At 35.6% G+C, this 15,941-nt stretch overlaps 1 protein-coding gene across 1 annotated transcript; it reads left to right on the top strand.

The window, feature by feature from the left end:
- The first annotated feature begins 11,193 nt into the window (after window positions 1-11,193).
- On the top strand, window positions 11,194-15,046 carry LOC149806321 (uncharacterized). Its single transcript, XM_089951547.1, has 3 exons — window positions 11,194-11,345; window positions 13,140-14,073; window positions 14,788-15,046. Exons 2-3 carry the CDS (start codon window positions 13,149-13,151, stop codon window positions 14,799-14,801), a joined length of 939 nt encoding a protein of 312 aa, XP_089807673.1. The 5' UTR covers window positions 11,194-11,345; window positions 13,140-13,148; the 3' UTR covers window positions 14,802-15,046.
- Window positions 15,047-15,941: the final 895 nt, after the last annotated feature.

The following is a 15,941-nucleotide window of genomic DNA, read 5'->3' as shown; positions in this document are numbered from 1 at the left end:
TTTAATAAAACTCCAGTAATGAGAAGACCTATACAAATTGGATTACAGTACTGAAAATGAATTGGGTTTATTTCACAAACGTTCTAAGCAATTGTATATCACCTGCCATATGCTTATCAGAAATATCCATTTTAAAAGTGTATGTGTTTGTGTGTTTGGATTTTTAATGCAGCTTTAACAATTTTAGTCATATCGTTACGATGTATGCAGTGTGACAGTTAATAGTGATGTCTAGCACAGAGGCATCATGCCGCAGCCATTTAGCATGATGTCCCACCCAGTCACATTATCCTGACACCAGGCCGACCAGTCCTAACACTAACCTCTTAATGCTGAGCGCCAAGTGATGAAGCTGTTAGTACCATTGTTATAAGTCTTTGGTATGACTCGGCCAGGGTTCGAACCCACAACTTTCTGCATTCAAGGTGGATGTTCTAACCTCTAGGCCACTTATTATTAAAAGTGACTGCGACCTTGATCAAGGGTGGTAGGTGACTGGATGTGTAGGCCATTGAAATGACAAAGATGTTACTGTCCAAATATTGTAACTATCCCTCTAAAATGATCGTGCAGAAAAACTGAAAATAAAACCTTCAGCAAAATGCTGACAGTGGTGCAATCGCTGACAGACAAACCAAGTAACATATATCTCCCTGCTAATGCAGGTGAGGCAATAAAATATCAAAATAGGGACCAAATTATGTTTAATAATGCATGGAGTTGTTTGAAAGCTTTGTTTTTAGTAATAACAGCCATTTGTAATTAAGTCACAATATTTTCTCAATTTTTGCAGCAAATATATTATAGTTCTCTCTTTTCATAAAAACGTCTGTAAAATAAACACCCACTTACATCAACTATATACAAATAATCCTATACATTCACTTGTCTTTTTCTCCAATGGACACCGCAACCTGTTGATATTCCAGCCGAGCTCTATTTGCGGCTTTGGCAAAGATTTGTTTAGTCTTCCTTTCTGACTGACTTTCTTGTCTCAGTGTGTAATCGTTTCTTTTCCTTCTCAATCAGAGTCTTTTTCCTTTCAATCTAGTGCTAGTAATGGCGACATGCAGTGCTCATATTCTGACAGAGAGCTACATCTGTTCTCTCATGCAAGAAATCTTTCTTCTTAGAGTAATCAATTGCACTTTTTCCAGATGCCTTCTGAGCTTCAATTTTTCCGTATGCAGCTTCTTTTGTAGGTGCCGTTCCAAACTATTCCAAATGCGATTAACCTAGAGCAGAGGTCGTAAAATGCCAGTCCTCTAGCTTTCAATTTTCTTATAAACTGGCCAACTAAATTTCTGTCGACTTTTCGCTCCAGCCATGCCCATTTCCATACGTTTTTAAACTTTTATCTAAACATCTCGTGTCATGGTCTCTCTCAACAACTCAGGACGCCATTTTTTGCAAGCACGCTTCTTCTTCTTCTTTAAATTGCCATCAGTTTCCATTACACGAAGATTTATTGGATGAATTTAAACTTTTGACCAATCAGAATACTCTTTACGAGAGTCGTGGGCTAACTAATATATAGAACGAATACATCACAATGGTTGTTGCAGAATGGGACCGAACAGACCGTTTTTTTAAAACCGGACCGGAGGTGATAAAATAACGGTCTATATCAAGAAAAACTGGATTCAAGTCAGGAGAAAAGCAGAATTCCGCTTTCAAACAGAGAAAAATCATGTCTGAATTATGCTTCAGAATATGTTCATATCTTGTTCCTTACTTTGAGTACAATAAGTATAATAAAGATTTGTGTTTATATTTTTGGTAACAGTAACCATGTATTTTGATTGATAATGGTCATTTACACAAATTTAAGTGAACTTCATGCCATCCAGATACTTATAAAGATTGATTACAATTTGCCTAATACATTGTGAACAGTGGACAATAACAACTTTTCATGGGCTGACAAGAGGTGATGCATGTTGTATGCAGTCCCAAATCGTAGTTTCACTAGTCATGTGATCTGACAGGAAAATAGTCTGAGACATATTAGCAATGAAATTTAGTATGGATGAAACCCATCATGATGTTTACCTGTGTATAGCAAATATTGCATTAGAAATGAAATTTAGTATGGATGAAACCCATCATGATGTTTACCTGTGTATAGCAAACATTGTATTAGCAATGAAATTTAGTATGGATGAAACCCATCATGATGTTCACCTGTGTATAGCAAATATTGTATTAGCAATGAAATTTGGTATGGATGAAACCCATCATGATGTTTACCTGTGTATAGCAAACATTGTATTAGCAATGAAATTTAGTATGGATGAAACCCATCATGATGTTCACCTGTGTATAGCAAACATTGTATTAGCAATGAAATTTAGTATGGATGAAACCCATCATGATGTTTACCTGTGTATAGCAAACCTTGTATTAGCAATGAAATTTAGTATGGATGAAACCCATCATGATGTTTACCTGTGTATAGCAAACATTGTATTAGCAATGAAATTTAGTATGGATGAAACCCATCATGATGTTCACCTGTGTATAGCAAACATTGTATTAGCAATGAAATTTAGTATGGATGAAACCCATCATGATGTTCACCTGTGTATAGCAAACATTGTATTAGCAATGAAATTTAGTATGGATGAAACCCATCATGATGTTTACCTGTGTATAGCAAACATTGTATTAGCAATGAAATTTAGTATGGATGAAACCCATCATGATGTTCACCTGTGTATAGCAACATTGTACGGAGCATTACGTTTGTCAATAACTCTTTAATGTTGCTATATGCAGGTTCAAATGTTAAGCACACGCATTGAAATTATTTTACTAAATAACAAAGGAGCAAACTATTACATAATTGCATCTTTTTTCCTAAAAAATGATGTCATATTTCCACAAAATTATAGCAAAAATAGTTAATAATTTGGTAAAGTGCTTTGACTGAAAACTTGCTGCTTTTCAATAACTGGGAGAGCAGGATCAATTTGTACCTCTTTTGTCAAGGAAAAAGTCTCTGTATTTCTTGTGTGGCTCCAACTGGAAAAAATATTCTTTACCTTTCGGTATCTGCTGCAACACATCACGCCTGAATTATAGTAATAAATTTGAATAATAAATCACTACTGTTCAATAATTTTCATGTAACCTGTACAAACTGTAAAAATGTTTAATGTATATGTTAGAATACTACAAACACACAAATTAATAGATATATAATTTAATAATGTTATCATCATGACACAAGAACAAAAGGAAAATAATTATGAGGATTTTCAGCATATTCGAACCTAAATGGATATCTGCATAAGCAAAGAAGCCAAGAACATACAAACCAATAAATGTACAAATAAGATGGCGATTAAATTAGACCACTGATAATTTAAAAGTAAGCAGTCATCTCAGAATATGTATTCGCTATACTCAATAGTTACCTAACAATAAGGATTCAACATCAAGATTCTATCAGTGCGTGAAAAACCATAGTGTTTGTTTAGCTGGTTAGCACAATCGTTTTAAAATGGATTCACTCTAGTGGATGTACTATCCTGCTTCTAAAACATGCAAGTTCAGAAAATCTTTTTCTTCCTCTGACCACTGTATTCTCGACAAGGTAGGGTCCTGAGTAAAATCAAATACCAGCATGTGTACATAATATTAACATCAGCTGGAAAAGAACAAAATAAAGTGTAATGCTGACTTTCAAAATGTTACCAACCATCTTAGTTTCTTGTACAATGATCATCAGATTTATTACACCATTCAAGAGTCAGCCTCCAAGACCAAATTTTTAAAACAAAGGCTATTTGTAATGAAGAAAATGAAATCTTTATTGTTAATTTTATCTTTCTCTTCTAATTCATGTTATGAATGTAAAAGTGGCATGTCTTTAAGTAAAGTTTAAGATCAAAATATATTTTATGTATATACTGATTTCAAAAGATGCTTATATACTTATTTCATGATCTTAAGAACTGGGTACCTCGAGTGATTGTTTCCTTGACTTCTGCTGAGGGGTCTTTTCAGTTGGCGATAATGAATATCTTCCTCTTTTTCCCTTTGGAATATTAGATGTCTTTGAACAGATGTGGAAGAATGTTGGTATTCTCTCCATCTTCAGGGTACCTGCATTTACACATGAGTATCTGTGTGTGTGTGTGTGTGTATGTATGTATGTATGTATGTATGTATAGTAAAAGTTTAATAAAAGAAGCAAAATAAATATAATATTTGTCCAAGAAATTTAAGTGGTGGGTAGGGGGCGCATGGTGAACTCAAGGAAATGCAGTTTGCAGGAAATATGCTGTAAATGTTAAAGAAGAGGTGAAAAATATATTGTATCACTTATTCTACTTATAGAACTTAAAAGTGCAACCTCGTTCTGCATAACAACACAACATATGAATCATGCATTTGTCAAAAATTTCCCGGACGTGTTAATGTTGTTAATCAAAACCTTGGTGATAATTTAAGAATCACAGATGTCTTATGGCCTGGACCTATTTCAAACTATTGAAATTTACGGTTGAAAAAAAAAATCAGTATATAAAGATTCCTAAATCAAAACGCTGCACAAACAAGTAGAACTCAACGTAGTGCATCATTTCCCCACATAGGACACACTTTTTAACACTTCTTTGCGAGAATATTTCATGTTGTGGGCCATGCTGACCAAAAAGCGTGCTTAATTTTCATGTACATTGCGCAACTGCAACATGGCGGAGGCCGTTACCTGACCCTCATAACGATGCGTAACGGAGTGGAGAGAAGTCAGGGAATCAGACTAAATTTTGCTCTATGCACCAAGGCCGCGTAGTAATCGCATCTGCTGTCTCGCGATCTACTGCACAGTATTGTATATTATCATGAGGCGAACACATACAAATGTTTAAGAGTTCCACACGCTTGACACCTTAACTTGCATTGGTGTGATGACTTATTAATAAAGTGATACTGCTATTTGATTCCAATTAAAACAAATCTCTTTCGTAAAAATTTGTTAACGTAAAATAATCTCTACGGAGAAGAGAAGTTATTGTAAGCTATCAAACTCTTAAATTTAGTAGGCAAGAAGTTTTAGCAGTAGTCCAAAATCCCAGAAGCCTAAATGGAAGTGACTGTTTTGAAAGTTTGCAACATTTTGTTTCCCTGAAAATAACAAGCACCAACCCATCCCTAAAAAGTCATTGTTCTGACTAGGGGCGAAACGATTTATCGATATATCGATGCATCGATACTTTTGCTCATAGATACACATATCGATACAAGAGACATATAATCGATACAAAACGATACTTACCGTATGTATGTTATTTTAGTCTTCAGTTATAAATAATTATTTTATTATTCTGCAGTGTTATTCTTTAAAATTAGAATTCGTCTGAATCAGAATAAGCAGTCACAGGCACTATTTCTTTTATTTATTTAACCATTCTTCTCGCAACATCTGTTTATCTGGTTTTTCAATCATGGCAAGAATGGTTGCTAAATTAAATTTGATGGGCGCATGGTGCTCATGAATAAGCATTTTTATGGCGTAGTTTGAACCTTTCATGAAGGGAGTTTTACAAATGCTTGTTTAAAATACTGGTTACCGAGAAAACTCAAAATTTCTGATTCCCGGCGTGGTTCATTACGATTTCGTTCGGCAAATACTGGCTGATGATGGTGATGATGACAGTTATTTTTAAAGTTATGAACTATATCGAAATAATGGGTCTGGGAAAGTACTGATTGAAATACCAGTGAATTATTGGTGTTAAATACGAGTCAGATATACATGTTGGAAGGACAAAAATAGACGGCATGACTGTCAATCTCTCATTCAGCGGTATTTTGAAACCAAATGTAGAAAGGGCAGAATACTGAGCCTAATTAAAATACCGACAATTTAAACGTATAATACAATTTTATTTTTTTATTAATCAATTCAGCCCTGCGGATCATATGCAACAAAATCAAAAGGGCCGTATCAGGATTAAGATAAGTTGAATAAATAAGGATTACAAAATGAAATTAAGAATTAAATATATTTATTTGAATACCTCTGTCTGCACAAGTAGATGGACTGAAAACCCTAATAAAGCATTATGGAACAGATAAGAAATCTGGCATAGTAGTCAGTAAATTGCTAATTCAAGAAAGTAAGTTTATATTAGTTAGAAATCCTATTTTGGATAAGCTCTTTAAAATTGTACATAACAGTCATAAAGATCAGTTTCCCAACATATCCAAGCTAAGAAAGCTAGCTATGTATATGCCCCTGCAGAAGGAAGCACAAACGAATATTCATACACAGATAAGGAACAGAGTATGCTCATAAATAATTAACAGATTAATGCTTATACAACTAAAGTTGACATCTTTTAAAGATGTTGATTTCAGTAGAGGTCAAAGAACGTCGAGAAGGAAGAAAGAGTGGTGTCAGGTATATATTAAACTTTGGCTGTTTCTTCCTCCCCATTCCCTTCTCCTTTTTTCCGCTGCCCCTAATTTCTTTGACAAAGAGGAGGTCTCCCTTAAGATAAAATCCAGGCAGTTTCTCTACTTCACTTATACATTGTAAACAAATTTTGAAGTTTCCTTTTTAAGCAGAGATATTTAACCAGTGAATGAAGGTGCAATAAATAAAGTTAGCACAGAATCAGCAACGGAGCAGATTTCAAACCGCTCAAGTTTATCACCTTGTGAAAGTTACCCAAACAAATAGAATAGGACTGGGTGTTATCACCAGTTTTCCTTCTTCACTAACAAATGCAAGTACCCGTGGCCGCAGCAGTCTTTTGTGTCTATAGGAAGTACAATGTGATGGATTTCGTTGGTGTTCATCTTCATTTCAATGTCTGGATTTGTTCTAGATGTGATTTTCTTTGCACGAGGAAATTGCATTATTTATTCTCTCTTGAAGATAACATCGTAATGTTTTCCAAATTTAAGTTAGACATGAAATTAGTAATAAGATGTTTTCAAAGCTTTCATGATGTGCGAAACAAATGGCCTTGTGGTTAAAGTATGTTAAGTTGAGCAGCCATGAAATGTCCAAAAACGTTGAATAAAACTCACTGACAACCAACAGGTAGTCTATTTGAATTTATTTTTGTTATCTTGTCATTGACAAGAATTGCATATAATTATATGATAAGTATATATGTAATGTGCACACTAGAAATACAACCAAGAATGTCGACATACATAAAAGGACACCACCTACCTTCCAAAGATGAAAAGACCATCAAGTGCATTGATATGTATCGTATAGCAGGCTGTGTATCATGACTCGTATCGATACGTGGCACATGTGTATCGTTTAACCCCTAGCTCTGACCTTGTTTAAAATAGAAATGATCTTTGATCCACATAGCAACAGCGGTTTAATATGATGTGTTTTCATTTCAGCATATAGTTAGAGTCGATGCAAACACAAACTCGATATTATTTTCTTCTGAGTCGGCGGAAATAATGTTTTGTATAGGCATGGAATACGTAAATGCCGTCAAATGAGTTCTTTCCGCGACTCATAACCAATCAAGAATGCGTCTTTCTATTTATTATATACTTCTTCAATTACGCTCAACAACCAAATGCATACATCAACGAAAGTACAACAATCTTTTACGCAGCGTTGAAAGCACACTCATCTACACATATGTTGCATGGGGACCGGAAACGGTCTCTGAGTACTTCATGGTCCACATCTAGTTCGACTAAATCAATTTTTACCAAATCCGTCATGACATTTAGCTAAAACTAATTTAACGAATTAAAAGGATGCAGTAATAAAACTTAGGTAAAACTGTCGTCTCTTGACTAACAGCTATTACTCTAGAAGTTGATTAACATTTTATGACGGTGGGGTTCATTGAAATGCTCACGGCAGACAACTCAGGACATCACTGTCAACCATGTGCAACCAGACGTATTACGAACGCAAAGGAGGATTCAATATTATTGATACTGATTTCGAGTAAATATCCAGCGTAACAAATTCATGACAAGTACTAATATTAGTACCCCTACTTCCTCGATCGGATACTAACATGAACCTATGTGTATCAACGGAGTAACTTTTTCAACCTACTATAATAAATTTTGAACATGTTCTATAATACTACAACCCTATGATCTTAAACAAAGTAATAGAAAAGAGCGAAAATCAACCAAGGTTTGTAAAATTCAGAAAATAATGAATTTCCCTTGAATACCATGTGAAAAATGAAAAAGAACTTTCCGTATTGCAAATTAAATCCCAAATAGTCCAAAACGTTCTATCACCAGTTTTAGTAAATACAGTTCTAATCAAATTCCAGTGGTGTTCGAAATAAAATCCAGCGCTGTAATCTTTGATGTACTAATGTACCCGTAGCCTGAAGTGTGATGATGTATTAAGTCTTCAATTAATCGCATTAATCCAAGATATCCTTGTCTGAATTTACTGTAATTCCAAATTATTATTTCTGTCAAAGAAAATTATTTAAGAGCACTTTGTATTTCCGGTGAATAACAAGTTGAATAAATAATTTCACCCAAAATGAAATAATGAATACAGCAATAAGACTGATTTCTTCTTAAGATATTACTGCAGGAGTGAAAATTTTTCAAGCTAACAACATTATCATTATATAAAACAAACTAAGACGAAATAAGAGCTAGGATGGAGGACAAAAGTTCATTTCTAGAACAGTCTTAGTTATAATTAGACAAGGTCTGCAACTAAAATTATGATAAAGAACATGGTAAACATTTACTAAGACTAAGACGATGATGCTTATATTTAACCCACCCTCGCTGAGAAAAATTAACTGTATATTATTGCTTTACAAAATACAAACATCAGTGTTTCTAATATGAACTTGACTTTGGATAAGGTCCGATTCAAAATACAATCATCCATAACATAATTATTTTTTTTATAAATACCTAACAAACAATGAAAATTAAATTCGTATTCTGTTTTTATTCTGAGTCTGCGGAAAGAATAGGTGTGGTATTTTGTTGGGATAATTCGAGTTTTTTCCCCAGCTCATAACAAAACACGAATGCAGTTTTGTAATTATTATATATCCCCTCTTTACGCTTTCTAAATAGTTTAGATTTACTAGAAAAATGAAGTTCAAAGCGAATCGCAATTTATGAAAGTTCGATTCACCTCGTCTTCCAATATTTACGCGCGAACGTCTAGAAAGGCACTTAAGTAGTTTGAATCTGTGTGGGTGATACGGAAATAAAAATTGAACAACTGTATCGAACGCCGTTCAAGCATATACAATTAAATGGGTATATAACATCTAAATAATGCACGGTCCCAAATATCGTTTTCCATCTAATTCATATAAACATCATTGTTACAAACTATCGTTTTCTTGATATAGTCAGAAAAATTCAATTCTCACAAAAATGCTCACATTGTAAAGATATGCGTAAAACGTTTTTATATATATGGAATTAACCATTTTAAAAAAAATAGTATTGCTTAGACTCCACATTTATACATCAACAAATGTCCAACATTTTTGAGTGATGCGCTCAAAAGCAAATTAATCTGTACAGTTATCACATGGAGATTTTAGACGGTATGACAGTTCTCATCGTCTGCATCCAGTTTGAATTGTGACATTTCCAGTCATAAATCTATACTCAGCTTAAAATCTTACTAATAATATTTCGCGCAATGAAAAGGCTGGTGTGAAAAACAAATATGTTCCGGAGCGTTTATGACGGTGGAGTTTGGTGAAATGCTTACTGGCAGAAACTAACGAATTGACATCACAATGAACCATGCGCATTCCAAACTTTTCCAAATACAAAGGAGAATTCAAATTAGTGATACTTATTCCAAATACAGCCAATATAAATACATTCGTGATATGCGTATGTGTTGTCAATCTAGCAAAAGGGCAGCATATCGCTTTATACATCATTACTCATTATAAACCTCGTATACTGAAATAAAACAAAGTGTCATTGTTGAGTTTAAATTGATGTTTCAATGTACATTCTTCAATCATAATCAGTACCGTACATGTACGGGGATCTGGAAAGCTGCATCATCTTTCTTTCGTATATGACATGAATGAATCACATAGCCACTCGTTATGACAACTCTTTCGTAGAAGTTCAATACAAATATACAGCCAGTAAGTAATGTTGCATCATAGTGACATCGTCTGGACGTTTTGACCTCAGCTGAACTTAAAGAACAATTAAAATGTATGCATGTTACTGAAAATTGATTTATTTTCTTCTGTGGTTTTACAAGGAAAAGTTACATTTTAGTTTGTACTCAAATTCGTATTCTAGGGAAGGGGATCTATTGTTTCCCAAAATTTATATTTATCGATTATCAGAAAAGGAACTAATTATAAATTATGTAACTTGCATGATAATCTTTCCCAATATATAATTTCTTTCTATATTATCTCGTATCATCATACAGGATCCATTCCATTGATAAGACTTTCCCATCTACATGGTCTATATTTGTACCTATTTATATTAATTATACATGCCTCGATTTATGTCAAAGGCATCCGAAATTAATGTGTATCCAGATGAGATTTAATTGCTGAGTTGACATGCGGTTGGTTCTGCTGCACACGTAGGCTTATACCTCCATGTTCCATCCTCCGAGGGGGGGGGGGGGCGGGCATGTTACGGGTGCATTTTCCGGGAGTATAATGGTTGGTTTGTGCAGGCAAAGCGGTTGTTGCCGCATCCCGCTCACCCTGGTTAAAATTTCAGCAGGTAACTAATTAAATGATAATGATAATATTGGCTGTCAATATATGAATTTAACTCTGTGTTATCACGCATCCCCCTGTAGGATCCAGTGAAAGTACTTCCCGCTCTGTCTGGTCTATGTTATTATAATATATTCAGTCATGCTGAGTCAAGTATAATATTGTTAGAAGTGAAACGAGCTAAAAGTTATAAGTATTAATAAAAATTGAATATTTGGAATTCGTCTTGTAAAGTATACGTCTGGTGTCCACTGAAAAAATTTTACAAGTGAAATTGACTATCCCTTAAAAGTAGTTGACATTTACGTGGGGCGGAAAGTTACAGGTGTATATTAAATGCAAATTAATTCAAATCCAATAATAGACAGCTTTTAGAAGGCAATAAAAGCGGATATTTGCGGTAGTTACATAATAAAAAAAACAATGACAAGTGTTTTGGGTTTTGCACCTATGGTGAAACATAACTTTGAAACGTGATCATCACATGTAATTCATGAATAACTTGAAATTTATTATCTAATTTACATATAAATTAATTCATAAGTCAGAGTATATAAGCAGGTCCGATTTGTAAATCTGTCGTATCACTCCATACGAGCATCGGAACAGCGTACGAAATACAAGGTATGTTAAAACCATTGGGTTCTCAATCCGGCTATATTCTTAAAGTTTGTGTAAATATTAGATATATTAGAACTGCATTAATCAGGAATCTATTTTATTTTATTTTAACTAAATGAAGCTTCATCTACTAAGTTCATTTTCAATATTCGGGTCTTAAAATTAATTTAAAGTTACAACGGACGTTGAACTGTTCACGTTCTTTGAAACATCAAGTAGCTAAGTGATATAAAACAGCTTAACTTCTATTTATTTCAACTTTCTTAAAACAATTCAATAATTTCTATTTTCAGTAGGCTTATTCTCTCTCGCATTTAGTTTTAAAATGCACTGAATTAGTGGTAAACACAAGTAATTTCCGACAATCCGTAAATGACTGAAAATTTATATTTACCAAAACATTTGTGTTCTTGAAAATCACAAACGTTCTATTTTGTTGAATCTCCTGGAATATCACCAAAGTTTTTGGGGTTTTTTTTGAGTATCACAACTATTTTAAATGCATGGAGTGTTCTAGAATATCGACAAGATTTCTAATTTAATGAGTTATCTTCAGTACTAGTAAATTTTGCAATTTTTTTTTTATATTCTTGAAAATCCAAAAGGTTTTAATTCATATTAAATTTTCTTTAATATCCATAGGATTATAAACATATTGGTTTTTACCGTAATATCTTTAAGGTTAAATATCTACCTGGTTTAAACTTCTCTTTCTCTCTCTTCTATTTTTCATAAAATTTAATGTTTGTAAATCTCCCAGTAGTGAGCTGCTCGTTTTGGAATTGCAAGATAACACGAGAGCGTTATTTTCAGATACTGTGACAATGGTCCATTGAGAATTCTATATCAATGTCTGACGCAATCGTAATATCGAAGGGAAGAAATGCCATCATGCGCTACGATCGATCCGTTTCGAAATACGACAAAAACAGAACCCATTCTGCGAAAAGCATTTGTAGTCTTGCATAGTCGATGCCCATGATCTCTTTCTGGTGTTAACAGATGTATCAAGTGCCCAACAAACAATAACATTATCAGCAACAGAATGCAAAATTATGATTTTCATAGCACATTAATGCAATTTTAAAATAAGACGTTAAAGTGAAGAGGATTTCACGTCCAATATTTTAAACATTGAATACTGTAATTTATTTTATCCATTCGGAACGGTCACTGACCACGTCATTCCAGTTTGAATCAGATTACTTTCCTTAGTAATAATATTCGAAATTAATTTTCTTTTTTAATAGCCATATATATGTCTAAGCGAAAATGTACACTCATTCTTTATGGGATCAGTGTATCACTTCAGGATATCATCCTTCTCTTGGTGTCCAAGTAATCCTGACAATTTTAAAAAGCTTTTCTTACCAATATTTATTTCAAATCTATCTTTATTTGCTCCAAAGCTATCTTTAGTTAAAACAAAGAATTTCACATGCTCCTTTTCTAGCAACTTTGGTTTCATTCATCTGGAACATCAACCTTTACCACGTGCGGCAAAATGCTATCATTAGTAAAGGGATTTCGTGATTAAAAAGAATACTAATAAGTGATGTGACTGACCTTAAATACTTTCCTCTTTAACATGGACACGTACTAAATGGAAATATATTGCAAAACGTTTTCAAGTATTTCGGTGCATACAAAAGTCTGTTATAAATCAATACGGGCTTTGCGTCCCACAAATCGTGTTCAGAGCGTGTTACTTCTTACAAAACACGTTTTCAATTATTCTTAGATTTTACTTGCTGGAAGCGGTTCATGGGTTTCGCTAGTTTTGTCTTGTTCTTTCAGATTCCGAAGATGAACGAAATCATCATCTTATGTTGCATCGCTTTGGCCACCGCCCATAAAGGGGGATACGGTTTTGGCTATGGCGGCGGTCCCTGGTCGGGTATTGGCGGTCCCTGGTCGGGTGGGCTTGGTTTCGGTGGTGGCCTTGCAGGTGGTGGCTTCGGTGGTCTCGGTGGTACCACAGTAGTTGCAGGACCCACATCCATTGGCTTCGGTCGTGGCCATGCCGTCAGTACTCCACGGGGAACAGTATCCACTGCTGTTGGTAAAGGCATTGGAACAGCCCCTCACAATGCTGGTCAGGTAGTCCACGTTGGTCCTATCTCCTCGGTTACAGGCCCTCTTGGATCTAATCACCTTACTCCAGGTTACGTAAACGGTGTAGGACCTCAAATTCTTGACGGCTATGGAGGAGGATATGGAGGATACGGAGTATATGGAGGATACGGAGGTCCTGGCCTATTCGGGGGTGGACTTGGATTTGGTGGTGGCTTCGGAGTAGGTCCTTACGGTTACGGACTGGATGGATTTGGCGGTGGCGGCTATGGACTTGGTGTTGGTGGTTACGGAGGATACAGCTTTGGTCATGGAGGATTGACCAGATTCCCTAGCAGAGATGTAGTAGGTTCTGGTGTCTCAGCTGCTATCAGCGCTAGAGGAAACGCAGCAGCAAATGCAGTCGGTGCTCGTGTCAGCCGTCAGGGAACATCGGTCAGCAGCTCTGGAACAGGCAGACCAGTTTGGACACCATGGGGTCCAGGTGGGGTAGCGGACTCTGGCTCCACTTCTGCCACAGGCGGATTTGGTCCTGTCCCCTTTGGCGGATTTGATGGTTTTGCAGGTGGCGGTTTTGGCGGTTTTGGCGGACCCTCTTTTGATGACGACTATTCTTTGGGTGGTATCGATGGTGGAATTGGAGGTTATTATGGAAAGAGTAAGTATAATAAATCTTGTTCCACCAGCATACTTTTGCATAGTTACGACAAAGCTTGTTCCACAGCATTTTTAGTTTAGTTACGACAAATCTTGTTCCACCATCATACTTTAGTATAGGTAGAGCAAAGCTTGTTCCAACAGCATACTTTTGCATAGTTACGACAAAGCTTGTTCCACCAGCATACTTTAGCATAGTTACGACAAAGCTTGTTCCACCAGCATTTTTAGTATAGGTAGACCAAAGCTTGTTCCACCAGCATACTTTAGAATAGGTACAGCAAAGCTTGTTCCACCAGCACATTTTAGCACAGTTACGACAAAGCTTTTTCAACCAGCATTTTTAGTAAAGGTACAGCAAACATTGTTCCACTAGCATACTTTAGGATATTTACAACAAAGCATGTTCCACCAGCATTTTAGTATAGTTAGGATAAAGCGTTTACGCAACGGCCCCAAACATGCACATGCTAATCTTGTATATTGTGCCTCAAATTTAAATCATAAGGACGACATACAACAAAGATGAAGAAAAATTTACACAAATATTGTACAATTATTGCTAAATTTTACATTCTAGATCCAGTAAGAATAATGGAGTAAAGAAGTATATATTAATGTCTCTAACTAAGCTTTATCAGTACTTAGCGATGTAAGACAAACATGACGTTTACGATGTGAAATATTTGTTTGGTATATATCATTTCACTTTCAGGCAAAAAATACTAAAATGACGGTTGATATTGATTGATGACCCCTCCTTAAGTCCACTCTATGACATTGACCCGTACACTATACCTGGACAACGATTTTCAAGTCTGATACGAACGTGGTCGCCTTTGGACAGTCTCAAGCGTGAAGACCGCTTTAATGTCGTGTACAGTGTGCCAGTTGCTTGACCATCATGCCATTAATGAGTCCTGTTTTGTTTAATACATAAAAAGATATGTATAATAAATATCAACTGCCATGAATCTGTCGATTTTTCTTGTCATTGCACAGTTAGATTAATTTCTGCAACCATACTAAGGAAGGAAGAAAGAAAGAAAAAAATGAAAAGAAAACGTGATGCATTTTTCAAGCATGTGCACATATATTTATTGTTTATGGTGTTTTAATGAAGTATTCTATACCTCGTTGTTCTTGTTGTGGGGTTTAACGCCATTGTTCAGCACACGATAGGCTATGCATGGCGGCCAGTATATTAATGGTGGAGGAAGAACCCAGGAAAACCCCGGGAAGAACCACCGACCCACGAGAAGCTACTGGCAAGCTTTCTCACATACCCACATTAGCCGAATCCTAGACTCGAACCCACGCAGACAGAGGTGAGATGGCAGCGATCCTTAACGGAGAGCGCTTTAAACCACTCGGGGCCTCTGATCTGATCGTACGTACCTACAGAGATACATACTTTGGACTCTATGGCTGTGTATGTCGCTAAATTGTTTAAATACATCCATACCTATACAAAGAGTGATCAGAAAAGTAACGAAATCAAAGACCTAAATAACACATCTCTGACCAGATATTCCCTCTGTGTACTCTCTCTCTCTCTCTCTCAGCAAATATTATATCTATCTAGAGGTTGAATTAGTTTCATACGGCAGTCGTTTCTGATGAAAGGCCTTACCAAAGTCTTGCATCTTAATATATTTCCTCCTTTGCTAAGCGGCCTCCCTCCCCACCGTCCCAACCCCATCACTTTTGAATCCGGGCTCGAATAACATATCGAACATGCCATACTGCATGTCGTAAAGGTGACTATGCCATACTGCATGTCGCAAACAAACGACCAATAAGGGAAATATTGTGCACTGGGAAGAATCGCACGATGACATTCCAGCCTTTGAGTCTTGGAAGTTTTCA

This window comes from Sinohyriopsis cumingii, chromosome 1 (genome assembly GCF_028554795.1).
Source record: "Sinohyriopsis cumingii isolate HCF-2022 chromosome 1, ASM2855479v2, whole genome shotgun sequence".
Taxonomy (NCBI): domain Eukaryota; kingdom Metazoa; phylum Mollusca; class Bivalvia; order Unionida; family Unionidae; genus Sinohyriopsis; species Sinohyriopsis cumingii.
This window is presented reverse-complemented; position numbering and strand designations above follow the sequence as displayed.